The sequence below is a fragment of the Puntigrus tetrazona genome, chromosome 23 (assembly GCF_018831695.1).
Source record: "Puntigrus tetrazona isolate hp1 chromosome 23, ASM1883169v1, whole genome shotgun sequence".
NCBI lineage: Eukaryota > Metazoa > Chordata > Actinopteri > Cypriniformes > Cyprinidae > Puntigrus > Puntigrus tetrazona.
Window position 1 is genome coordinate 10,554,661 of NC_056721.1, and position 27,993 is coordinate 10,582,653.

At 38.6% G+C, this 27,993-nt stretch overlaps 2 protein-coding genes across 4 annotated transcripts; one reads left to right on the forward strand and one right to left on the reverse strand.

Moving 5' to 3' along the window:
- Positions 1-615: 615 nt before the first annotated feature.
- Positions 616-11,997, forward strand: LOC122328734 (syntenin-1-like). The gene is given in 10 exon segments (XM_043224618.1): positions 616-785; positions 6,331-6,382; positions 6,960-7,056; positions 8,472-8,572; positions 9,769-9,927; positions 10,096-10,134; positions 10,137-10,273; positions 11,002-11,173; positions 11,258-11,349; positions 11,789-11,997. Coding segments are annotated over 9 exon segments (903 nt in total). The 5' UTR covers positions 616-785; position 6,331; the 3' UTR covers positions 11,844-11,997.
- Positions 11,998-13,904: 1,907 nt separating this feature from the next.
- LOC122328736 (syntaphilin-like) lies at positions 13,905-27,770 on the reverse strand. Of its 3 annotated transcripts, XM_043224620.1 has the most exons (6): positions 27,553-27,770; positions 23,033-23,166; positions 21,985-22,059; positions 18,795-18,902; positions 18,547-18,696; positions 13,905-17,586 (listed from the first exon to the last, which is right to left on the reverse strand). In XM_043224620.1, the coding sequence occupies exons 2-6, from the start codon at positions 23,071-23,073 to the stop codon at positions 15,984-15,986; spliced, it is 1,977 nt and encodes a 658-aa protein (XP_043080555.1). In that variant the 5' UTR covers positions 23,074-23,166; positions 27,553-27,770; the 3' UTR covers positions 13,905-15,983. The 3 variants fall into 3 exon arrangements, with proteins under 3 accessions (XP_043080555.1, XP_043080556.1, XP_043080554.1); XM_043224621.1 differs by lacking the exon at positions 21,985-22,059 and having other exon boundaries at positions 27,553-27,769; XM_043224619.1 differs by lacking the exons at positions 23,033-23,166; positions 27,553-27,770 and having other exon boundaries at positions 21,985-22,733.
- Between the last annotated feature and the right edge of the window lie 223 nt (positions 27,771-27,993).

The window sequence follows — 27,993 nt, forward strand, 5'->3', positions numbered from 1 at the left end:
TCTGTAATGCACTGTATATTTATGTACTGTCTTAAAGACAATAAACGATTCAAATAATTCTACAAAGTGTATTTGGAAAATGTTGCTTATTTGTGTCTTTTCCGATCAGTACCTTCAATGTTTTATGTCAAATAATAATCCTGTTGTCTTTTAGTGGTACTTCTAATATAATAAATGAATGCCGAAGAGCGGGATACATTTACCAAATTTGTTTGAAGCAGATTTTACTGTAGGGCAACAATTAATTTATGGCTGATGTAGTTCAGCAATTTACTCATTATGGAAACCCTTACATAACACATAAATCACAATCAAACCAGAACGTTAAAATGAGTGCAGTCATTTAATGCAGGCCTAGTTACTGTATTCAGTTTGGTATATTGGCAGAACCGATATCTCTGGATTCCAGCCCTGTCACAAAAAATAACTGATCCCAGATCAGTCCAGTGATTTTACAGCATTACTAATAACTGGACTATGGAGTTATTGTTACCATGGTAGTTTTTGTCAGTCAGAGTGACTGTGCTGAAGTTAATGAGTAACAAATGTATAAATAGAAGATTCAGCCCAGCCCTACACGAATGAGGTAGGAGGAAGTGAACTGAGCTACTAAAGCAAAAAGAAATACACACGCACGTACTTTCTCGAGATCACCTCCCCTCTGTTCACTTCACCGCACCAACCTAAAGGGGAAAAGAGTCCCGTTTACTGTGCTCGGCTTGTTTACATTCTTCCCCATCACATTTACCATATTCTTCAGAAGTCAGTCGTCAGAAAGCAGGAAGGTAAGATGCGACACGACACCCTTTAACGCAAACGCCGTTATTCTGATGCTCGTCAAAGTGAATTTATTCGGGCAGGTACGTGGGACTCGCTGGCTAACCGAAGCTAAACTTACACGGGCTGCTGCTAACGCGCACGAAGAACAAAGACGGGCTGGCGTTTACTTCGCCGAGCTCTTCGTTCAGTCATATCGATCGCGTTTTCGTTTTTAAGGATATTTTGCGTCGTATCAGCTGGTCGTTCTTTTTGGGAGAAAGAAATACAACTTTATTCGCGTAATTAGCACGATGGTGCGGTTGCTAACGGAGTTGCCGTGACTAGCTCGAGAGCTAAACACAACAAATGCTGTCTGTAACGGTCAGCCCGCTTTTTATATCGTGTTAATAATTCTTAGTTTAAGGTGACAGTGATTAAAATATCAGTTTGGTATTTTTTAACAGACGACAGGTGCTTTCATCGCCTTACAGGTAGTGGGTAAAATTTAATTTAGAGCAAAAAAAAAAAACATATCACATACATTACTCGGCAGTGAATCACATGACGATGTCGACGTTATAACATTCATTCAGCTTCCTGTATGCGATTTCTTATTTGCGTATTAAATCTTTAGATGTGTGTCAGTGATGTGAAACTTGGTCGTGTTTTGTTTCTTGAGAAACAAGTTTTACTTTCGATTATTCCTGTATGTTCGGTCCATACGTAACGCAAAGAACCGAAATATTGATGGCGGAAAATAAACGACGAAATAAAAGCGTTGACAGGTACTGAATAAAGTTTGGCTCATAAAATACAGGTTTTTTTTTTGTTTGTTTTGTTTTAGTTAGGGTTAAGGACTTTCCGTGTGATGAAATCAGTCAGCTGCCTAGAATAATCTACACCATTTCATCTTTGACATTTATGTCACTAGGTGATTGAGAAAAGGCTAATAGTCATATTAAATGTTTAACTCGTTTATTTTATGACAGTGGCATTATATTTTCCCAAAGCTATGCTATGGATGGGACATTTCCACATGGATCCTTTGCTGGACTCAGTCAATAGAGTTACAGACTGTTGCCATGGCAGAGTCGTTTATTATGCTCAGCACTCATTCAGTCTGTCTGAAAATTAGCTTTGCCCATTCTCCCCCATACCAAAGGCCCCTCACCCAGTTATCCGCTGGCTTTGTCCCTAACTTGAGTTTGCACTAAAGATTCTTTTTCTCTGCAGTCGCGCTGAAAGTAGACTATATTTAGTCAAAGATGTCATCTAAACCGGATTTAGGCAGTGTGAAAACATTCCACTGATTCTGCTTTAGTTTGCTGTGATTCATACGGTTTTACACTAAAACAAAGATAGGGTTGTTATAGTTTATAATTTAGTTAATTTCTTAATTCGCTTTCGGTTTAGTGTCCATTTAATATTTCTGTTTACATTATCCCCCTTGTTTAAATTTTTGTTAAATTAAAATTCAGCCTATATAGTTTCTAAATGTTTGTCATTAATCTTAATGAATCGCGATGCATAAATCGAAACTTATGCCAGACTCCTCCAATTAGTTTGTCCACGAACTCAGACTGCAAGCAGATCTATCTCTATCCAATCAAAAACCCAGCCCGTGCTTGTCCTATTTCAATAATTTGTTTAGCTGGGTTGTACGTCATAATATGGAAGAGAACAATCTCAAACTACTCCGTTTTGGCTTTAATGAAAATAACACTGATAACAGGTGTTGACCTCTGATGACTTACAGCCTCAGTGATGAGATTCCCAGTCATTCTGTGTTCCTGCTTTATTTACGACACACTTTGTGCCCAGTCGATTCGCTTAATTTCATGCGAGTAGCTGAACTAGACACAATAGAGGCACACATGTCTGTGAGAAGATTACTCACTGTCTCCATTAGTCCACTATTTGGAGACATCTCTACTTTATTGGAGTGCTCTTGACAGGGAATAATGGCCCTTTAGTATCACAGAGACATTTTTCTGCGATGAGAAACAGTGTTTGTGTGAAAGGAGCCTGTAAGATATATTTAGCGCGTGTTTTTGACATTGTGGTTCAAACGTCAGCAAATGTTTCAGTGCGTGTGTTTGCTTTTACATGAGTGTGTGTGTGTGTGTGACGTCAAAAGGCAGTATGTGTTGGTTTGCATGAGCTGTTCTGTGTGCACCGATGTGGGAGTTTATTCATGAGGATGTGGGCGAGAGTTTTCGTTCTTTTCCTGTTTTATGGCCGCGTCTGTCTGTGAGTGCTTCATAGATTTGTGCGATTTGCGAACGTGTAGGAGCACGTAGTAGTCTTAAGCCTGATGCTGTGGAATAAGCAGCTCCAGAGTCTCTTTAATCTGCTTGTAAACCTGTATGTTCCTACATGCAATAAAAACAGTCTCCAGGCAGTTTGTTGAGTTTCAGTCCAGCCCGATTAGTTCCTGTTTTCTATCTACTAACTATCTCCATTAGTATGTGAGATGTCTTTTCAGGGAAGTGAGGCAATGAGCATTTCTTTCATTTTGCCTCATTCTCATTTGGCAACATTCAACCATCCTACATTTGTTTTCCTGTAACTTAATGTTTCTCGTTAGAAATGAGTATTTAGAAGACTTCAGGGTTTAGTTCGCCCCTTATTGTTTATCTGCTCACCACAGGGCAGAAATCCAGGATGTAGGTGACTTCAGTAAAACACAAACAAGGATCTTTAACTCCCCAAACGAAGATTTTGAACTCAAACTGTTGCAGTCTGCCAGTTATATAATACGGTCTCTCAACCACTTTAAACGGCCACGGCATTCCAACTCTCATATTGTGCGTTCGTGACTTCAGCAGCTTCTTTGTAAGCGTTCTACTACTAACGGAGAACAGCTGCTTTGTACAAAAGCTCGTGGCCTCACAGTGTGACAGATCAGGCAGTGAAATGTTACATTTATGTAATGGTGTATACCATTTAATTCCATACCATTAGTTTTTTCATTTAATCTGTGTTGATTGTTTTAAATTTCTCTTATTTTTATTTAAACTAAGCTCAATTTAACATTTTTCTGGGGCTGTACCAAGATTTATCTGCAGCAGGCGTTGTTAGCAAGAGCACCTACTGAGACTAAAGATATGTGAAGCAAACAGTGTATTTATTGCCTAAACATCCTCCTCTCATAATCCATCATTTGCATTTAAATAGGTCGGGAAATGACTGATTTCTCTCCGTGAAAAAATAAATAAGTAAAAAATACACGGATCAGAAACCAAATCAAACCCTGTGGTTCGTGACGACACAAAATGACGTGTCTGTGCAAGAAACTGAACGGTATTTATTTAAATTTTTTTAATGTGAATGAGCACAGGGCAGTTTGCTCAACCAATCGTTTCGTGTCTTTTGTATTTGTGATGCGGTCATGTTTTCGTTACACTCATGTTTCAGGATGTGTTTAGATGCTCTAGGGCCTAGTCTTTTCTCGTTGAGCAGGGTTTCTGTCATTTCCTGAATCTGATGTTGGTTTCTGCTGTTGTGACGTTTACAGTAACCAAGTGATTAACAACCAGTGGTTACGTCACGTGATCTCGGTCATATGATTGTGACTAATGTCAGCATCGATCCACCACATGCTTGTATTATATATCTTGTTGGCCTTTTCTCTAGTAACGTAAATGTCTCATATTTTCCATTCCATGTCTTCCTTTCTGTCTTTAAGCACTTTTTTGTGCTTCTTTGGCTTACTCTGTCCGTCTCTCCCTTTCCCTTCCCCTTTCCAGTAATGGATGCGTTCCCAGGAAAGCACTTAACTTCTCATTGCTCTTCCACTGTAAGATGAAGAGCACAGACAGGCAGTGTTTAATGTTTTATTTTGTTTGGATTTGAAATAGTTAGAGCTTTGGCTCTGTGTAATGGTTTCTGGTGGGATGTTATTAGCTTAATGTGGAGTTGGTGCTCATGCCTTGCCCTTAGCACTTTGTTAATCATAACCTTTAGTCTCCATTATCTGCTTTTCATTGTATAATATCAATTGGGTTTGTTAACATTACATTTAAGGCAATGTTGTAAATTAGTGTTCAGCTTATAACAAATATCTTTGAAATGTGTCCTATGGATCTAGGTGTCGATGGATGTTTGTTGTTGTAATTATACTCAGTGACTAACGGACACGGATTGAAGTGTGTCTACATATCTTTAGTGATTAGTAGCTGAACGGGAAGTGTTACAACTGCACATCAAAATGTTGACTATCCTTAAAGTACATCATTTTCAGAATGTTCAGGGGGCTAGAGCTAGATTTCAGCTGTATCAAACCTTATTTTTGATGGAAATATATTGAAATTGTGCAATTGAATTTTTAAATGTAAGTAATGTATTACAAATGTAATTTTATAATATAAATTAATATACATTAATAATGTTAATTGCTGTTCAGCAATACTATAATTAACAGTGCAACTTTAGCACTGATGATGATGATGATGATGATGATGATGATGATAATAATAATACATGCTTTATGCAATGCTACAATGGATGAATATTTATGCAACTTTGAAGTTAACTAAAACGTATTGATATAATTGATCTAATATAATACAAATGGCACATTATGCAAAAAGAAATATTATAATAGTATTAATGGGTAGGTTTAATGTAACAGTCAAAACAAAAAAAAAATTGCACATGACAAATGTAAACATTTATTTGAACAAAGGCTACACATTTGATCAGTTAGCCTAAAGTATCTGGTAATTAACTAGGGGCGTAGCAAAATTTCAGAATTATTTTTTTTTGACAGGTTTTAATTTTTTTTCTCTTAATTAGATAAGAAGTCAAATGCACTACTATGTCATAAACAATAATTTGTATAATATTTGTATTTTCCTAATGAACATTTTATGATTTGGTTTGCGACCACTGCGTCTGCAGCATCTTCTCTACACCCATGAATCAAACCCATGATCGCTGGTGTTTGCTAGCAACATGCTCTACTGATGAGATATGGAGGACGTATTTTAACCACACAGATCTGTTGCCTGGAGCGCTGTGAAACATCCATTACCAAGTGTTAGAGTTGCGACCCTTTCTCTGTGAAGCCATAGTTTCTCCTCTATCTGAAATCAGGAGCAGCTAGAGTTACTGTAGGACTTATTATAACTTCTGCTTTGATCGATGTGTTACATCGAGTATGACTGTGCAGAAGACACAGATGGACTCACAGGCGGATCGTTTCACAACGTGAAAGCACAGAACTAATGCCTGGAGAGCTGTGACACATCCGTGTGTGTGTGTGTGTGTGCGTGATGAAGAGGGGTGTTTGAGAAGGAACCAAATTTCTGAAAGTGTCGGTCATGATGGAGCAGCCTGATAAATTCACCATGTTTTCGTTCCTGTGTTCTGTGTGCTCCTAATACTCTCCCTCATCCGTCCCGTCTAATTAGTGTTTCCAGTTCCCATGTGAGTCATGTGGTTGCTAGTCAGCTGAAAAACAAACTATAAGGCTATATGGCTCTATATGTTCTTGCTCAGAGGATTATTTCCTGTATTTCAACCTTGTTTTCTCCATTTTCATGCTGAGACTGTTGTGTTTTTTTCCAGGATGTCATTGTATCCATCCCTAGAGGACCTTAAAGTGGACAAGGTCATTAGGGTAAGCAGTGTTTATACTTTCAAAGTATCTGTTAGGGCTGGAAGATAATTAAAGCGGAATTGCAATTATTTTACAAAAATTAAGAAAACACCTGTACGCATTGTTTATTGTACGTTAACTAGTTTAAAAATAACTATATTTATCAATACATACGTTTTTCTACAGCACAGAGATTGCTTAAGTGCATTTATTCAGCAACCACAAAAAACAGTCAAGATTCATGTTTGGATGTATCAAAAAATATTGCAGATGGTTTTGCTGAAATATTCAAGAGAAGCAAAAATCATGACCACAACTAAAATCTGAATATTTGTGTGGCCATATTTTATGAATACTTTATTCCTCTTTATATTTTATTATTTAGTTAATTTTCTATTGATTTTTATGTATTTAAAAAAAAAAATCTAAATGTTGGTTAAGCTGACTCTCTTTTCATATTTTATTATCATTCAAATTATTTCAGTTCAGTTAGCTAGCGCTTTTAGTAGTATGCTTTTTATTTTAGCGTAACACTGAAGATAAGTTGGTGTTTTTAAAAAGTAAATGAGATTCACATGCGGTTGGTTTGCTCCTCTAGGCACAGTCCCAGTTTGCCAATGCCACCTCCAGCACCCCAGCCATCACTCAGGGTGTTTACCAGCCACAGCCTGCCACACAGGGGATGCCAAGCTCAGGTGAGGTCTTCCTTCCTTCGCCGCCTGGCTCGCTTTTATCTACCTTATCAAGCCGTTCTCTCTTTCACTTCTGAAGTGCCGTGAGAGCTGTTTTTATAGAGATGAAAGTGTTGCCACTGTTTCATGCCGTGGTCAAACAGGAAATGAAGAGGTGCCTTAGGAATCTGGGAGCAATTCAGCAACCTTCCCTAATTTCTTTTTTTAGTCTCTGTGTAAAACAAGTGCTCAAGTTGAGACCCTCTTATTCAGGCGGCACTGCCTTCCACCTTTGTGCTCTTACTGTGTCCTTGTGTGCGGCTCCAAGACACTGCCAGCATATTACATAACTAGAGTGTTTGTTTAAAAAAAAAAAAAAAAAGTGGGGTTCACATAGTACTGTAACTTGTGCTGAAATGATGGTAGTATATAATATATAGTTTTTGAGAATGCGTGTGTGTGTGTGTATTGTAACTCCCTGAATCTTCTTGAAAAATAAAGTGTTGGGATGAGAAGGAAGGCAACGCAATGACACAAACCAGGGGCCTATTTCTTGAAACTACAAAATAAGACAGGCTTACTTTAGTAAGTCCAACTTTTTGTCCATTGATTTGGTTCATAATAAGCCATACTAACTCAAATAAGCCTGGCTTGTTTGGCAAACCTAAACGTAGTGGGCGGGGCTAAACAAAAAGTGATCTTATAAGGAGGCGGTGCTTATCCACACTATTACATCATAGCATAGAACATTCCTTAAGCTGTTGTTTTGGCAGACTGCCTTCAATATAAGCTGTTTTTTTAGACTAACGGCAACATGACAGAAAGCATGATGTTTTTATAGTACAATGACCTCTTAAGTCACAAGTTTAAGGGAATTTTGATTTCTCCGTTTGTGACGTCTTTAATGAATACAAAGTTCAAAAGGACAGTAATTTTTAGTGACATAAATATTTGTACTGACACTTTTGATCTTTGTTGCCTAGAAGTGGGCAAAAAACCTAACTTTTTAACAGTTATCAGTTTACACCATGTGTTTATAGTGTAGCTGTATAAATGCATGCCTGGCTTTTTCCCGCCATCATCACTTCCAGTGTAGAAATGAGACGTTTTGTTTCTGTGGGAATATGTTTCATAGGCGGACATTTTCCTATCTGAGTTCTGGGTAAAGCAGGAGGAAACGAGGGGAGGACCGTAGTCATGACTCAACTCAGGAAATAATTACTGGATGGAAACATTCATCTGAAAGCAGCGACTGGCTGAGTGTCGACACTTGAACTCTGTCCTTCCCAGTTCTCTGTTTTTCTGCGTTCTGCTTTTTTTTCCACTTGATGCTGTTATAAAACACCCAAACAAACTACATTACTATGCTACTTGGTCTGTGTCGCCGGGAGAATCTAAACTTCAATATGAAACATCTTCTTCTCTTTCTCTCGCTCCAGCTCTGTATCCCAATCTGGAGGAGCTGGGAGACTATATGGGCCTGAGTCTGAACAGCGATGAGGTCCAGAGAAACCTGGCGCTGGTCCCGGTGGCTGACAATGTAAGTGATTGTCACTGAACGCACCTGTTTATTTAGAATCTGCACTCATAAAGAAATGTTTAATATATGCAAACAATGACATTTCAGTCTCAGCTGTTTCCCTAGCGGTGCTGTTACTCTTCCTCGGTTCAGTTTGCTCTACAGCCTGTTTTTCCATCTCTGTCACCGTCGCCTTGTACAATATTTTCTCTGTTAAAGCAGCCAAGAATAATTGTGTAAGATTTGAAAAAGAGGAGGAGGCGGTGGTTGTGTGTGTGCGTTAGCATCTGTGCTTTTGGGATTTTTTTTTTTTTTTGCTTTTTGTTATTTTTCTTTGAATAGTTCATACTGGCCACAGGGTGTCTTATTCTTTTCAGCATCATTCCTGGAAGCAGAGCTCAGAATGACTCATGCACCATAAGGCCTGTGTTGGAGTAATGCTAATGTAGGCTGCTTTCAGAGAGCATCTTAAAAAGATACTCGGTGTTCATAATCCTGAACATTAGACCAGCATCTCCCTTTATGCATCTCTTTTTGTCAAGTATCCTCATAGCTCCATTTAATAAGGCTCAAATACTCCTTAATCAACACAAAACCAGAAATATGTTTCTGGTTTTGCACTGGATATAAGTCAGTGTTATCATTAATATAATTAAACTTTATATTGTGGGTAAACCAACACGCCTTTTATAGTATTCATTTCTTTAAAATTAATTTCTTTCTAAAAGCACAACCTTTTTGATCACAAACCTTCGAACAATGGTGTAAATATACTACAGTATTAATATTCGTAATACATCAAAACTCATTTGAATTTTAAACCACTGTTTTCACTTCCTCTCCAGCTTCTACTGTTCCATCACAATGGTCATAAATGCAAATAAATTGAAAACACATTTATTAAAGTATGCAGAAAGGAACACGAACCTATATTAACATTTCTAGTTTGTATATTAAGTGACATTTAAAACGAAACCTTTGTTAGTTTTTATGTGTTTCTTAGTGTCTACTGACAACATGTTTGTAGGTCATGAATTCTTATTAAGCTTTGCAGCTTTGACGAGGCAAAATCTAAACCTTTTAGAGAACTCAGTGGTTGGAAAGTACTTTGTTAGACCATTTGCATGTTTCACAGTGTCGACATCTCATGTTTTATAATATGTAAACAATGCACTCGTATGTATGAGGATAAATAAAAATGTTCTCTTGCTTGGCAGCAAGTGGCAGTGCCAAGTTCTGTGGGTGGCATGGTGCGGCCCGTGACCGGTGCAGACGTGGGCATCAGGAGGGCAGAGATTCGTCCAGGTCTTCGGGAGGTCATCATCTGCAAAGACCAGGAAGGAAAGGTCGGGCTTCGACTCCGAGATATTGATAATGTGAGTAAAGCTCTTTGCATTAAACGCTCCCGAGTCATTGTTTTGAGTGTGCAGTTGGCATGTAGGTTAATTGGTAATATGTTTTAGGGCAGCACACTCTCATTCTGAGCAGGTGTGTCATTCTTTTCATCGTGTTATCTTTCATGGTGTCATTTCCTCTTTCTGTAGGGAGTGTTTGTCCAGCTGGTGCAGGCGAACTCTCCTGCGGGGCGTTGGGTGGCCTGCGTTTTGGAGATCAGGTTCTGCAGATCAATGGGCAGAACGTTGCTGGCTGGAGCTCAGATAAGGCCCACAAAGCTCTGAAGGCAGCAGCTGAACAGCGCATCGAGCTCATTGTCCGTGACAGGTGGTCACCTATATCTATATAGTATATAAAACACACTACTGTTCAGATGTTTGGGATTGGTAAGATGATGATTATTATTATTATTATTTTCAGGATACTTTAATGAATGGGAAGTTGAGAAAATTGGAAATTAAAATCTTTTTGTAACGTCACCTTTACTGTCACTTTTGATTACTTAATACACAATAGCCGACGATAATATTAACACAGTAATTATAAGTATGCTAATAATAATAAAAAACCCACATTAAAATGATCTGAATATTGTCATGACAAGTTGGACTGAATGAAGATGACAAATGTATAGTAATAATGGTGTAGGTCTTTGCTGCCTCCTGGTGGTTATTTATTATAGTTGTAGTATTTATTGAGTTTAGTGTGAAATGGAAACTTCCTGTTTTAGGTAAGAGTTAAGCTGTATTGGTATCTGTGGCAGTTACCACAGAAAATTATTTTGAAAAAAATTAAACCACAACAACAAAAAAAGTAAACAAAATTTGTTAGTAAGTAAGGCACTTAAAAGCAAAAGGCTTAACAATTTTAAATGCTATTTTAATAAAATAGCCACAGAATATTAGTTGTGTGCATGAGACGTGAATCACTTGATGACCCTTCTGTCTGTATTAAAGTTATACACAATGCCTTGATCAAACAAAAATGGTCAAGTCCAATTTCACAGATGATGCCAAAGTGTATCATACGTCATATTTCTCTATTTTGTGGTCCAGACCATTCCAGCGTACAGTCACAATGCATAAGGACAGCTCTGGCCATGTGGGCTTCATCTTCAAATCTGGACGAATCACATCTCTAGTGAAGGATGGTTCTGCTGCCCGCAATGGTTTGCTCACCGAGCACTACATCTGTGAGATCAACGGCCAGAACGTCATCGGACTCAAGGTGGGAGGGCTTATGGAAGTGTTTTCAGGATCCAAAAACATGGAGATTTGTGGAGTAAATTGCTTTGTTTTTTTCTGTCTGCAGGACACTCAGATTAAAGACATCCTCACCACATCTCCCACTGCCATGACCATCACCATCATGCCTAAATTTATCTACGAACACATGATTAAGAAGTGAGATTTTTTTTTTAATACTCAAAACTGATAATACACAATGTTTTGCCAGTAATGCATTAAGTCTGTAAAGCCTAAAAAGTCAGAATAGTCAGACAGGTACAGTTTCTTGAACACTAAGGACAACATCTAAAAAACTGATACCTTTTTGAGTGTCATATTTGATACACTTGTGTAGTATAATATCGGAGAATGTGACAAAATCCCACAAAACACCTTCTGAAATGAGACGTACAAATAAGCAATCCTCCAAAGCCTGATGCATTTGAACTTTTCACTGCAGTATATATCAGAAGTCATGCAGTAGATTATGGAAATTTTCAAATTTTTATTATATTTTGTTTAAATTTAGTTATGACTTGTTATAATGTATTAAGATTACAGTTACAAAACAGACAAGAAGTGAAGGGTCATGACAGCCCTAATCTGTATATTCCAGGATGTCAAGCGGCCTGTTGAAGTCCTCCATGGATCACTCTGTGCCTGAGGTCTGAACACAGGAGACCACACACACACAGCCCCTTCCACAATGCCTACAATCTCTTGCCTTCCCATTGGAGCCTTCCACAACATGGGTCGTCTATCACTGATTGGATAAACCTCCTCAATCACATTCATTTATAACATGTAAAACTGCCTTTTTCTATTTCACTTTCGTTGGCTGTTATCGTTTTGCCTTCTAGTTCTTGATTCTGTCCTACATGTCATTGTTGCCATTGTTTAATTGTCATATTACATGTTATATAATAATAATCCATTGTCATTATTGAGTAGTATTATCTGATTGTTTTATTTTGGCTGAGGGGCAAGGGGATAAAAACTGAACCTGAGCTTCCGTTTTGGAGAGCATTAGCTTCAACACTCCACTTTTCAATTCTTCCCACTATGCACAAACACTTTCTTTCCATTTCTGTTTTTGTTTTTTTATTTTTATCGACCATCTATATGCCAAGACAGCTGTATTCTGCCAGAAGGAATCTTGGGCCAGAATTTATAAATGCAACAACTCATTTAAGTATTGATTTTGAACTTGGTTTTTAGGTGTTTAATCTTTGATAATATTCTCTGTCATTATCCTGTAAATGTTAGTGTCTCTAAAAAAAAAAATTTATATACGAATGTAACCTCAAGACTGAAATTATTACAAAAATAAATCATCCTGGTGATACCAATGGATCTAAAATGTTCAAAAAAATGTCTTGATGCACCATACGTTTCCTCTTCTTCAAATGATTAGAAAAAAAAATTGAAACATGGAATGAAAAAAACACTGCAGTAGTGAGAAGGCTTTGTTCACCATGCTGTTTTAATATAGATCCTTTTACAGAGCAATGAGGGTCAAGAGCGATGTGTTGCAGTGGTGTCTGTACACACTTAATATTATCATTAAAATATTATTCTACACAAAATTGAGACACTATGAAACATTACCAGACAAGACTGGTTCCACTTGCGGTGCTGATACTGAGACAATACAAAGACAAAACTGAAGTGCAAGATGTAAACACGTCATTAGAATGACAATTTAAATGAAAAAAACGAACAAAAAAGTATCTGTGTGAGATCTAATCTTCTAGGCACATTCTTATAATCCTGCTCAACAGACACTAAACTGCTGATGTGTCCGTTTGCTACCAATTTTACATTTCATTATTCATTCTGAAAGAAATGCATGGCTTATCGCTTTCGTCTTATTGAAGGCTATTTCCATTTAACCGAACAGTTGACAGAAAATACGCCCAGTGCTAATGTCTTCAAACCATATTCGAATGTGATGCGCATCGGTAAACAAATGATCTATTGCCAGCTTACCCTAAAAAGTGTTATTGGAGACAACGATTTAACAAGATATGCACGTTACAGGATATTTTGTGGTTACAAAAAAGTACATTTTGAACAAAAATTGCGCCAGCTGACATTGACATCAAACATGTTTTTCTTAATCCTCCCCAAAAATGCTATAAAAACTGTCGATGTGGAGAAAAACTAGAATGTTCAGACGACGCAGGGAGAGCCTAAAAATGTATTGATAAACTATGTATTGAGATCTGTAGATCCTAATGGAGGATCAGAAGCTTTAAAGCAAATAAGTCTGTGATTATTAATTACCAGAAAGAAAAATGTACTGATTCATATACACCTGAAATTTTCACATTACACTACAAACACTCATACAAAGTGGAAAAAACTGTGACATGACATGACAAAATAGAAATATTACTCAAATTTACTAGCATACAGGGCCAACATACTCATCTCTGCTTGTAATATGGCTTCAAAAATTCAAGAAAATCTTATCAAGGCCTTATGTGTCATTTCAACAGGTATACTGGTTGTATATCGGCGTGACAACATTTATCCAGCCAAATAACTAATGTAATAGTTATTTACGTACATTTCTTTGACAGACAGAAGCAGTTTGGAGTAAACCACCTATTCTTGGGGTAACAACTGATTACATTCTCATATAACCTCAGATACATATTCTGATAAGCCAAAAGACAGAACTATCTGAAAGCCACACATTCATAATTACAACGTACATGAGTCAAAAATAATATCAGGAACATATATGCCTTTATTTCTTTAAATCCATAGTAAGGTTCTTTACTAAGTGCTCAGTTGGAATGAGGTGAAAAAGTGCAGGGAATAGACTGTAAATTAAAGACATATATGCCCACTTACCACCACTTAAAGCACAAATTAAGATTGTCAAGCAGTTAAAAAAATGAATATCAAGCGCTGAAAAACCTTACAGACGCCACATCAAGCAAATTATTTAAAGGAGAACTTTGCAGATAGACAACAAATAAAGCCTATATCACACTATACTGTACACAATATCAGAGGGAGGAGGTAGACAGAAAGGCAGCGGCATGATTTCAAGGGACAGAAGAGAAAACAGTATGTGAGACACAAATTACTACAACAGTGATCATCCGTCTGATTATCTGGTACACTGTTGACTGGCAAATCAATCCAGCTGTCACATTTACACAAAGCATAAATATTCACATGAATTTATGAATTGGTGTTGATTTTTGAAATGGTGGTATTGGTGAAATCTTAACCCTGAACCACAAATCCACATGTATGCATTGACCTTTGGACAGACAGAAATAATCATAATCACAATCAAGTATACTTCAAGTAATTGCTTATAAAGTGAATTATAGTGCAATCGACATGTCATTAAATGCCACCCGTCACCTGTCAGTCAAATAAATAAACATCATAGGGTACATAAAGTCATTGCCAAATGTTTGGAAAAAGCTGAAAGCAGAAGATTCTAACTGAATTTTGTTTCTGCATGCAGTAAATATGTAATTTATTTTCACTGTTTTAAATTTCAAGCTTAGATAGTTCATCAATTTGTATATTCCACTTTTTTAACCAAGTAACAGAATGCAAAATTAATTTTTTAGTGGAATTACATTGCATGGTATTTCAGAAATAACACAATAACTAACATTGAATAACATTAGTACTTATAGTTTTGTTTAGCAGGGTGTAATACTAAATTAAGTTCAGCTGTTTTCTTATTCAGGCTGTAATTATTTAACCTAGACTAACATGAAAATTAGACCTATTAGAATTTCATCGAAAACATCTGGCTATGACAGTGTTTTTAATGGTCACACAGTGAAAAATCACACAGTGAAACAAAATCAAAAAATTAATTTGTGGTGAAAAAGCTTCCGTGACCCTATTAAAGTCATTTAACCCTGATCATTGTCTAAGCGCTGAATCTTTCTTACTGTTCATATTATTACTTAAAATGCATTACCCACAATTTAGCATCCAACTATACAGAGCATGTCTGAACCATCAAACTTTCCCACATAATTGAGCAAGAATAAAGAATACATTATCTAAAAGACTCCAGATGGGCTAAGTATCATCATGTGACAGCATTTATCTAGGACACTAGTGGTATATGCAAAGCATATAAATAGCTCAGCAGGCGCTTGTCCAGCTCCTTAAGAGGAAAAGATGACTGTTCTGCTCTTACGCCACACAGGCATAAGTAATGGGACAGCTAACTACTGCACTCACGGCTACAACAATGATGGCCATTAGTAATCCAGGTACTTTGGCGGCACTGTACATTAACACATCACAACACTCGCTCAGATAAATCAATACACACACATACGACGCACACCCTCTGCGTTGACAGTAAGAGGGACGCACAAAAGGACAGCTTCTTCCCTTCACTTATTGCGTCTCTCCACTCTAAATAAGGGTAATACAATCATATTAAAGGGGATCTTTTAGTGTCACTCACAAAGCTGAGTTAATGTCATTGTGTCAGTCCTTCATTCATAACACATCTTCTCGCCTCTTTATTCAGGGTAGTAGTTGTGGAAAAAGGTGAAAGCTCGTTTGAAGTCCTGAACTTCACAAGCATCTCATTCGTAGGTGTAAATACATGCTAGTGATTCCCCTTCCTCATTCTTATCCAGGATACAGACCATAGAGAACCACAGCGTTAAGGTGCTGTGCTCAGACACCATTTTTCCTCTGGTTGCCTCAATTATTTTTACATGTGTTAACCGCTTTCTAATTGGACATCTGACAGAAGAACAGTGATATCACTGGCTTTAAGGCTTCTCCAGGAAGAAGAGCTGGTCTCATATACTCATTCCCCCCGGACCACCTCCTCCTGCGGGGTAGTGCCGAATACCTCCTCCTCGACGCAGGGAATGGAGGGCCACCGTGCAGCAACCCCGCAAGAGAGAACCAATATGGTACATTGGCTGACCAACACGGTGTGGACCCCGACAGAGCCAAGCTACTGTGGGGACCACTGGCACGACCACCGCAAGCAAATCCACTAGGAAGTGCCGGCTCCAGTAGTTCTTTGCTGGTAAACCACAGCCAGATGACTTGGACTCTGTGTTCGTCGCACTCTCATCAACCTCATCTTCATCGTCTGTGCCTATATTAATGACATGATCCCCTTCAACCCCAGCCTCTGTTAGTACACTAAGAGGCTGAGTGGTCTGTGGAAGGGGCTCTCCTTCAATGCCAAACAATGGCTCTATGGAGCAAGGTGAGGTGCCAGGGTTTGGCAAAGGGTCTGTCACAGGTTGAGATTGTACTTGGGACCCCATGGTGTCTGTGGTCAAAGCTGTTGTGGTGATTGGTAAGACTGTAAGGATCTCGGAAACAGTTGTCTCCTTGACAGAAGACTCCAACACTAAAGTCGCAGGTCCTTTTGATGCCCAAGGCTCCATTGCAATAGCTGGTGCAGACTTAGTGGAAAAGTCTGTTACGACAGAAACTGTGGCAACTGTTGCCGTAATGGCTGACTCTGTGGCTACCGACTCCAGATCATCTCCCTCATCGGACATCCAGGTAGAGGTCGGACTGCATGCCTGGGAGCGGAAGGTACGCTCAGCAATAGTGTCCAGATCGGAGTTAAAGGACGTACTGGGACCATGAGCAGGTGCCGAAGCAGGGGCATGGTCGTAGTCGGTTTGAATGCCTTGCTCACGCAGGTGATGTAGATATAGGTGATGATGCGACAGACATGGATGACTTACACTGACAGTTGTCCCTGTCCCGATCCCACTGCAGCGGAGTGGCACAACTCTCGGCTCGCTGATGCTCAGTGCTTCATAGGTGGAGGAGTGTGGCAGGCGGGAGTACGCATTAAGCAGCGAGGCCGTCTCTTGAGACAAAAACGCAGCCTCCAGGAGCAGGTCTGCTTTGCTTGCTCCTCTTCCACTTTCTCCACAGCAAACAAACCCGCTGTCCTGCGTGCCCTCACCTGACAAACATGGAATGTCACACCCATTTTCATTACTGCCACGTTCCTGGCCAGTCTGGTCACTTAGCTTGGTGTAGGTAGAGCTGCGGGTAAGCGAGCGAGCTGGGGAGCCTTCAGAAGACTCCACCAGGCCCTCGCTGACCTCCAGCTCTGCCCCCACCACCCCTCCACCTGCCAGGGTTTCGCCTGTTTTGGGGGTCCCGACCTGAGCCAGCTCCATGCTTTGCAATAAAGACTCCAGCTTGTGGTTCTGGAGGTTTATGTCTTGGAAGCACTTTTGCACTCCAGTGTCGGTGTCTCCCAGACTAGATCTGACGACATCGACCACCTGCTTAAGCTGCTGGATCTCCCTGCGAGCCTCCTTCAGAGCCAACTGGGCCTCCACACGGTGGCACTCCTCTTCTATCCAATCCTCTTGCATACGAGACAGCTGAGTACGCAACTCATCAATCTCAGTATCCCTGAGGAAGGAGGGGGGAAAAAGGCAGAGGATGTCAAAAGAGTAAAGAAAGGAAAGAATGTCAAGAAGTGACTGGTGGGTGAAAGACCAAAATTAAAACTGCTGTGTGAAATGTTTTCACTCAATACTTTTTACTATCCCAGTACAATGTAACTTGCCAACTATATGGCATTGATGAATAGTTTACTTTCTTTCTTTGAACACTGTGACAGTTGGAGCTGCCCAACAAAGTAACACAATGACTTCAATTATAGTCTGGGGAAAGACATTTGACCAGTGGGGGAAGGGAATTTGAATAATTATAATAATAGAATAATTAGTCACATGGCCTTTATGGCTCAGGTATTTGACTTAAAAGGTAGTGTGAACAAAAAACTAAGGGCAGTAAGCAAACATGTATGGGACTAGGGAAACAACTGCCATCGTGAAAAATGTAAATGCTGACCAATAGCTCTCTATAGCGGTCATATGATGTGAGTTCAAGTTTTTCTTTCTCTTTGGAGATGTTACAAGCTGTTAGTGCGTAGTTAAGATCCCTAAAGTTGCAAAGACTAAAGTTTCAAAACCAAAGATTCTTTATAAAAGTTATGACTTTTCATAGTAAGTGGAGTAACATTTCCTTCGCGCTTGAGGTATTTCATGAGATAAATGGAGGCTGCCTTTAAAATAAACAGTTTGGGAAAGTTATAAATATTAAGATTAAAGTCCTTAGAATACAGGGAAATAAATGACAAATTATACAGTCTAAATGCTAATATTCAGCGGTTAGCGACTTGATAGATAATTGTTACATGGTCTAGAAATAAACCAAGTGCAAATTTGCATAACAATTCCAAAATAAAGTAATAACTTTAATTAACTGCCACTCAAGGCTGCTTAAAGAAAACACAAAATTTCTTCATAGACCGATGAGATCCTTAGTGCATGGGCCCTCATGCTCTGAAAACGATTCATGCCTCACCTGTCCTGTAGTCTTTCGATGGTTTCTTTGAGCCGTGCTCTGAGGTGTCGGATACACACCTCTTTCTGTTGCAGCGGGGTAAGGTATTGCTCAGGTGGAGGGGGTCGGATACCATGGTTATCATTGCAGGAGGTGTATTTTATGTGACGCCTGATATGGATGAGAAAAGTGGTTTATGCTACATATAAACAAACAAGAAATAAGAAAGGAGCAATGCCTCGCTGGTCTATGAGGGGGCTGTGTCTCACCTATGGGTTGGGCTTCCATCACTGCCCTTGCATGACCCTGAATTGCTACTGCTGCTGAGAGAGGCATTTCCATAGGGATCACGGTTACTGACAGGTGCTGGACTCCGTCTGTATCATAACAGAATCAGAATTTCAGACTGTCACCTTGCTTAAGAGGCAACTTAAGAGGACGCAGGATGAGGAGTAAACAGAATGCACAAACACACCAACATGAACAAACAAAAAGTACAGTTCCACGAAACACAAAATAAAACATGCCTACTAATGGTATTGACTAACATGCCTCTATACATACACTCAACTAGGAGGGGTGAGGCACCTTTTATGGACGTAAAGAAGAAAATACACCCAGCTCACATAAACTGCAAGCACAAATTGCAAAGTAATACAAACAGTTGTATTATGTGCTCAGGCACAGATGCCAAATCATGATAAATTTCCATCGTGAATCAATTATGAGAAACAAACTGGCAGCCGGACAAGCAGAAATCGACAGCAGAGCCATCTAATGAGGGCTCACTTTGCACCTACCAGACATGAAATCATCTTCAATTGTGGTACACACATATGCGGTTTGAGCTTTAAACCCCAGTAAAATCAAAAAGTTGGATTTTATAGGGACTTCGTGCTATGGTTGAAGACTCTGAATCCATGCTGACACAATGCCACACAAACAACAAAGAAAAGAAGAAGAGAAAAAGAAAGAGACAGAAGGGATGATGGAGCGCTGACCGACAGTGGTGTTCCGGGACTTTGGTGTCAGAAATCCTCTGCTCTGTCTCATAGAGACCATAATGCCTGACTCCATGGGTGTGTAGTCTAGCTCTATAAACCTGCAATAGTCAAAACTGACCCACAAACAAAAAGGAATCATTAAAAAAGATAGCACACACCTAAAGTTTACCTTAACCTGTATTGTATAAAAATCCAAAGGAATGTTTCTGTGGACATTTTCTTGTAAACTTAGGTTAGAAGCATTTGTGCTATAAATACGTAATCAGGGTTATTTCATTTTTGGGTTTTTTCATTATGCTCTATTTGTATACACAATTTTTCATTAAGACATTTATAGCTTAAAAATAATGTCAATTATGTCTCTTACTGAAATATATAATAGAAACCTTAAAAGGTGTATGTTATTTAAAAAATTGACAACTGTTTCTGGACTATGAGGGTGCTATTATTTTATGTGCATAAGAATAAACAGTTTTGTGCCATATTGTGTTGTTTTTAGTTGTCATTTTCAGTCGAAAGGGCAACATACAGTGATGTATGACTTTCCCAGCCACTTTTCTAGAGTCAGACAAAATAATGGGAAGATGCCTGTAGATGAATAAAACTTCATAAAGACCATTTCTTTGTCCTCTCCACTTTAACTCTGATGCCTTTGACTCTTTTAGTAAGCAACAGCTAACGAAAGAGCTTACAAACGGTTAAGACAACTATTTTACATCATCAGAATAATGGCGCCCCCACAGTCCAAAATACATATAAAATTATGTGAATTTTTCCATAAACCATTAATGAGTTTTCTTCTACATCTGTCAGTAAGGGACATAATTTACGTTATATTAAGCCATACATGTCTTAGGGTTCACTTTAGAGGAACCATTGGGTTGATGTTATTGTAAAGACAGTCCATTTCAAACATCAAATTGAAATCTACACAGCTTGTTTCATGAAACTCTGTGTACACAAGGTTGCAGATCTGACAGATTATTTGACAGATTGTCTGACTAATTAATTAAGCAGTCAGGGGAGGACACAGAGAAAGATAAAAGGAGCTTCTTATTAATTCTGGATGTAAGAAACACTAGCTCAGGGTGATGGGAAGGATCAGAGCCGGTTTGCAATACTTAAAAGAACAAGAAATCATGCTGGACATATTATACAAAAGCTTACTGGATTACTTTGGACAGGATTACACCGTTTCCTTCATCCTCGCTGGCATTAAAAGTCTCTTTTATGTAAACGAAAGAGATTCTAACTATCTGATTTCAAGATCTTCTGAACGTGCAATTTCATGCTGTATGCTGACCTCACACAATCACATCAAATTCTAGGAGCAATGGATCATGGGGTATCTTAGAGCATAATGACTTAATCTTTAATCTCCCAGAAACATTCTCTTTTGGGAAAATTAAAATCGGGTTAGCAGCGCTGAAAGAAAGCATTTCCTTTAGGTGGTGCAGAGTGCTGTTTTTACAGGCATGAAGGATAACTTTGAAGCCAGTGATAGTCCAGTGATATTATTGAACTGATAACATTTCTATTTCAATTTTGTGAGTGAGTTTTGAGTAAATATCAGTATCAGGAGCAACCACTGAAGTACTGAACTTACTAAAATCTAAAATAAAAATCTATTCAAGCTCGACAGAACATAATCTGAAATAACAACTAATAAAAACGGCACACACATAAACATGAATAAAACTTACATTAAAAGGAAAATACAATGTGAAATATTAGTGAATCATATAAACAACGCTAAAATAAAATAAATATTGTCTAAATATAATTCTTTTGAGTTATACATCTCGACATGTTATAGAAAAATACACCAATCAAAACAGCACATCTACAATGACAAGCCACTATAACTACCGTCCACCAGGACCACCATTGGTGGGCTATAAAAGTTTTGCTGAACTACCTAACCATGAAAGCAAGCCAAGGTCATGGTTAAGGTGAGAGCAAAGCAAAGAAAATAAAGTGAAAGACCAGAAACAAACAAAGCGTGCTTGAGGAGTGATAGAGAAAGAGGACTCTGCTATCAATGCTGATAGCAAGGTAAAAAAGGGAGAAAGAGAAAAGCAGCCAGAGTACTTGGACAGACCAGGTGCGTCCATTATGTTTTCAGTGACATGGACTACTTGAGGAAAGTCGGGCAATGTGTAGTGAATATGTGCACTGCATTGCCACACACTCATTAGAATCGCTGTGAAAATATCACATTCATTGTCGATCTCGCAGAACAAAAACGCTTCTCATGGAACAGATTTGCAGATCATTAACTGATCCACTTGCGCTTTCTCTGAGCCTCTGTCAAAGAGCGGAGAGATCAGCGTGAACTGCCCTCTCCGATCCCCAACATCAGCACCGGTTTTAAATTGGCGTGTGAATGGCCAGTGCAGCCGTGTTGACTACTACAGTCATGCCCTACTGTAGGGTTACTGAATCAGAGTCTCACACAGGGGATGCAGTGGGAGACGACAGCATTTGTTGCAAGCGGTGCTTAGGCTGTAGGGCCTTCAGCAGGTTGAATCTGAGGAAACAGAGATGAGACAGAGGCACAGAGCTGGGCTCTACTGCAATATTACCATTTAAACTCATTGGCACTAGTAGTATATATCTTGAAATTATAAAATGATCTGTACTTGGATAGAATTGCACACGAGCATGGCTTACACAGGAAATTAAACTTTTAGACGTAACTATTTCTATTTAACTTATATACCACTGCATAATTTACACAGTTAATTGGGATTCATACAATGACATGTTTTTTACTGCAGATCTTTAAATACTTTTACAGTTCTGCAAAATTGTCTATGTCATATAAATGCTGTTCTTTTGAACTTTCTAGTCATCAAAGAATCCTTAAAAATGTATAACAGTTTCCAAAATATATTACACATTATTTCACCATTGATTAATTACTTTTGAATTATCATGTGTCAGTAAAAACTGGAGTAATGATACTGAAAATTCAGCTTTAAAGTGGTGACAGGAATACACTCATTTTTAAAATACTTTTTGAATGCAGTTATTTTAAAATGCAATAATATTTTTCACTATATTACAGTATTTTGATTGAATAAATGCAGCCTTGGATAGGAGACTAATCATACCAACCCCAAACTTTTGAATGATAGTTTATATTTGTGTGTATGCGTTTGTTAAATCCAAGTACATTCATGTGCTTAAAAATCTTTTAAATTGGTCCTCAAGAAGTTTAGACAATCTGGCAGTTGTAGGGTAAAAAAGTTCTTGACAGCAGAGAGAGAAATTGAAAGAGCTAAACAGCTGATGTATTAATGACGGCAGTGGAAGAGAGAGAGAGAGAGAGAGAAAGGATTATTGAAGCACTTGAAGCTCAAAGGATCATTAAACTGCAGCAGAGATCATACTGTGATTAAGAGAAGGGTAAGATATTACAGCAAAGCACCAACACAGCTGCAAGTTTGAAAGAACGTCTGTTAGAAAGAAGACTTCAACAGAGACAAAAGGTGCCATACTTGCGTGATCCAGAGCCAGATCTTTTATTTGGCGAAGACATGGAGTCAGCAGTCTTCTCCCTTCCTTCTCCTTCTTCAGCTGGATCGGTCTTCCTCTCTGTCAACACAGCATGAACAGCTCAGCTGCAGCCAGCCTGAATGAAACACAAGAACACAGACAATGTTGTCAGTTTGACTCGAGGAAATGATTTTCCATATCAAACCGTGTAACAACCCTTGTCACATTTACACGAGAGCAGTTTCCTAAGAAGGAGCGTTACAAAAATAGATATTTCGGTTTGGCGTCACACTAAAATAATATTAAAGGTACAGGTCATCATTTGCTTACTTTCCATATCAGTCCAAATCTAAATGACTTTCTTTGGTCTGCAGAAAATAAATGGCTTTTTTTAAAAAGGTCATGTTCCACAGAAGAAAGGATAAATCATTTCAAAAGGTTTCACGTTTAGATTTTTTTTCTCTTTCTCTTTCTACAGTATCGTGTGAAGGAGATCATGCCATCGAAATCAAAAGGAAACATAAGAATCTGTCCATTTCATCTAATCTATCTGATCTCTTCACACTCAGCAGACCTGGCAGCGGCGTTGCTTGCGGAGCTGTAATATATTTAACATTGTGCTGACACGGACTGGTTGGTCTCTGACTCTGCGTTGGTGCAAAGCCAGACAACAGAAATAATAGAGCTTTAACTTTCACAATCAGATTACTCAGTGAAATCAAGATCTACCCAGAAGCTTTAAAAAAAGAGCTTTCATTCCTGATACAGCTAGAATATTTAATTTAAGAGAAACAGACAAAAGAGGAAAGGGTAAAAAGAAGCGATTTCTTCTTCACTGGGCATCCTGAGACACATGCTGGGGGAAAAGAGGGATTAATGATCTAAATAATTAAAAAGGAACTGGCACAGCTCGGTATAAGCAATGATACGCTGCAATATGATCCTCATAATAAGCAGCTCAATCATTTACCACAATGACACAACCTTTCAAATTACTTGGGCTTGGTTGGGTGATGAAAGGGAACAAAAAGGACTGGTGTTATTGTTCTCAAAAAAGCATTTTCATTAAATAATATTAAGATAAAATTGTGAAATTGAATAAAACAAATGAGATGTAAGTGTAATAAAAAGTATAGAAAACCAATAAAAGCTGATTAAAACAATAAATCATTTTATACTAACAGGGATCTAACCGAATGATTTTTAGTTGCTGAGTCGGTATCAGGACAATGTGGTCTTCCTCTGACGCAGTGTGAGTCATAAAGTAGCGTGCTGCTGTGAGATATATCTGTTTGAACTTTTTGCACCAATGCAGAAGACTACAGTCTCAGTATCTCTCATATTTTATGCCGTCTGCAAAGTTTGTATCAAATGCACAAACAAAATAATGAATATTAAGATCAATTGGAAACTTGATACTTGTTTTTGGCTGAAGGAGTCACTCGAAACTAAATGTAAAAGGAAGCATATTTAAGAATAAATACGCAAAAACAAATGTAAAAATATTAATTGCTTAGAAAAAGAACACTGTATATGCATTAGGAAGAATAAAGATAATGTATTTTGATGAGGAAATGTGCTGTGTCATGCTCCTGCTACAGCACTGGACGACCTCTGGCTGCTGTCGTACGAGATGTGCAGGAAGCTGCAGATGAATGAATGTTATGACCCAGCACATCGCTTATCTCACAGGACACTTTCAAGCTGTATTACTGCAGAAACACTTGCTCATAACAAATATCACACACTGGCTTGTAGATTTTCAGCAGATTATCACTTGAATATAATGCAGCCAAGAATAGCAAAATAGGAGATCTTAAATGTTCATGCATTTTTTCATATAGAAGTTTTTTTTGTTTTTTTTTTTACAGTAACCACGTCAAGCTTCAAAAACAAAAACAACAAAAGCATAAAGGCACTATAAAGTAGTCCATATAATTAATACTCCATAAGCCATATAATGAGGAGCAGACTAAAATTAATGTCATGATTCTAACACTGTTATTGTTAACTAATTATAGTATATATTAAAAATAGTTTTCATTAATTAAAATAAAAGTAGGTTACACATTATTTTAAGGTGTTGTTGTTACAGTGTAATTATACAAGTACTGAGTGACATTAATTAACTACATGTACCTACTATATGGTTAGGATTAGGGTTTGGTTTAGGGTTTTTTGCTTGCTTGTCACGGTCACTATTATATTTGTACGAAAAAGACCAGTGTAGAGTTTACAAAATAATTTTTTGTTACAGAACAAAGAATGATTAAATAAGGCATAAATATTACTAATCAGAACATTTATTTACAGAACTATTCCTTTAATAATCTGGTACCACATTCAATACACATGATTAGGCCCATCTTATGTTTGCCTGATTTAATGGGAGCTAGACTGACAGGGATTAGGAAATGATCAGACGTAAGTGATTATGAAGTCATTTGTCTCATGGATCCTAAAGAGAGCGGCGATCACTCAGTCAGTGGATTGAATGAAGCTAAATGAATGCAGCATGAATGCTCCGAAGTGAATAAACAGCATCCCTGTCACAAACATAAACTACATTTCAGTAGTTGTACTTCAGGAGCTAAAGTAGACTTATAAATAAATCAACATTACATTTAACTAATAAACAATTACAAAAATACAAAATGAAACCAATATTAGTAAATATCCAGTAACACTATACTTAGTGTCCATATAGAGAATGAATAAAATAAAGTGGGTAAAGTGGGGAACTTGACATTGTTTGCATATGAGTGAGATCCAATGTCATTACACGCAAATTTAGGATTAACCGAAAGGTTTGGGTTTTTTTTTTATCAACAGAAGAAAAAGTTTGGAACAAGTGAAGGTCGAGTAAATGATAATCATCCTTTTAAAGGCTTATTTAGCCTGTGTTTTATTACATGTACATATATGACTTTCCTCCTTCAAATGAATCCTATCGAAGATACATTAAAACTTGTTCTGGCTGCTCCAAGCTGTATCATTGCAGTGGGTGGGTGTTTCTATTCAAAAGTCAAAAACACTTCAACTAAATTGTGCACATCTATGATAAAATGTCTCTCACACAGCTCTGGGAGTAAATAGTAGCGAATCCATGGTTTCTGTAAGATAAATATCCAAATCTCAAACGCAATTAACACTTTTCTTTCACTTCTGCTGACTGTCAAAGAAAACAAAGTTTCCTTACTTTAGCAAAGTAAAACCCTCTTGGCTTACATGGAAATCCTCATTTTCTTTACAAATCCTTGGTTTGTACTTAGTACTTTAGTTTTGCTATCTCTAGTATTATATCCTCACGTCATCTGCCGGAACACCATCCATGTATCATAGATAAAGTGAGAGAGAAATATTTATTAGGTTTGAAATATGGATATTTAACCCCATCTAACCCTAACCCAAAAATACATGGATTCACAGGAGGCCTTTATTCTTCCCCCAGAGTCATGAGAGGCAATTTGTTTATTGTGTGCATGCTTTATCTCATTTTATTACTTTAAGATATTTTTAGACATTTATTATGGCAAGGTTATGTTTAAGTGTCACGCTTTACCTGCATTCACCCTGCAAGTGAAATATATTACCGAGTATGCTATGTAGCTGAAGCACATTTGGCCAAACCAATGTTTTAAAGAAATGCTTTGGAAAGATTGGCCTGCATGCTGAGAAGATGTAGAGCAGTCGCCATGGAGACAGCCATTCAGCCACTATTCTAGAACGTGAAACTCCACAAGTGGTGTGATTGGCTTTCCTAGCCAGTGTGTATGTGGTGAGACAGACAGACGGGACGGCATGGTGGTGACATTACACAACCGCAAGGCAGGCCTCAGCGGCCAGTCCACACGCAACAAACAGCATCCTGCGCGAAGGAAAAGGGTGATAATTACTGTAATACCAGAGAGATTACCACTAGCTATGCACATAACACACTGCACAGTTTAACCTGCTTTAATAAGTTCAAAATCATGTAGACTCGCTTGGTTGTGATAAAGACTGCACGTGATGATCTTTCCAGATTCTCACAAATCCACTTTTGAGCACACTTTCTCTGCAGTCCGCAAGTCCTTACAGGGGATGCAAGGTCATACTGCACCCTAGGCCTAAAACTACACAGTGCCTGTCACGACTCACACGAAATCAAATCTGAAACCGGGCGCTTCCCAGGGCTGCGGAGCGACGAGCAGAAAGTTATAAAAACACAGGTCTAGATTACAAGAGCACGACGGCGCGACACCAAAACAAAAGCAAATGCACGCGCACGCTCGCCGCAGGGAAACATCTGCCGCGAGCGAGCGCCTCGAAACAACCGAAACCCAAAATGTGCGCGAAACACGGCGCGCAAATGAACTCCGTTTAGCGTGCGGACGCGAAATATCGTTTTCCCTATACCCTATACCTGGCCTCACAGTCCTTGGTTTGCCCTACGCGCGGGAAACGCAGGAGGAGTCCTTCGCTACGGAGATGCATCACGATTCGCGCGTCATACTGCAACGCAGAAACGTTTGACATTTACCTGGTCGCAGCCTTCCGGCGAGAATCTGCCTGCCTTCATGTAAACAGCGGCGTTTCGTCGTGTTCACCCGGGTGCTCGTCCCCGTCAAGGACTCCGCCACAGCGGTGCTCCGCTGCTCGGGAGGGCGAGTCGACGGGGCGGTGCTGCCGCTGATAATGAGAGGGATTCTGGCGCGTGAGGTTTGTTTGAGAGCCTCGTGAGGGAAGACGAGCGTCGACGTGAAAGCAGCTGCGTAATATTACGACGCTCTCCTTAAAGGGGACCACGCCACTTGAAGTTGCGAAGACGTGCGAAATTACTTACATTTCAAAGAAGCCGTTAGACCGGTCTTTTGACGCCCAATTAAACGTCAGCTAAACCTAAAAATGTAAATGAAATAGAAATCACGATACAGGTGACATGACGTATAATAAATGATTTATTGTTCTAATTTCGAATATG

Bases quoted from the DNA above. Each gene is read 5' to 3' on its own strand.
- LOC122328736 (XM_043224619.1), bottom strand. From the start codon at position 22,127: ATGAGTTTAAATGGTAATATTGCAGTAGAGCCCAGCTCTGTGCCTCTG. The intron at 18,697-18,794 runs GTGAGACACAGC...CATCCATATCAG, and splicing joins GATGGAAGCCCAACCCATAG to GCGTCACATAAAATACACCT. The intron at 17,587-18,546 runs GTGAGGCATGAA...CTCCTTCCTCAG, and splicing joins ATCGAAAGACTACAGGACAG to GGATACTGAGATTGATGAGT.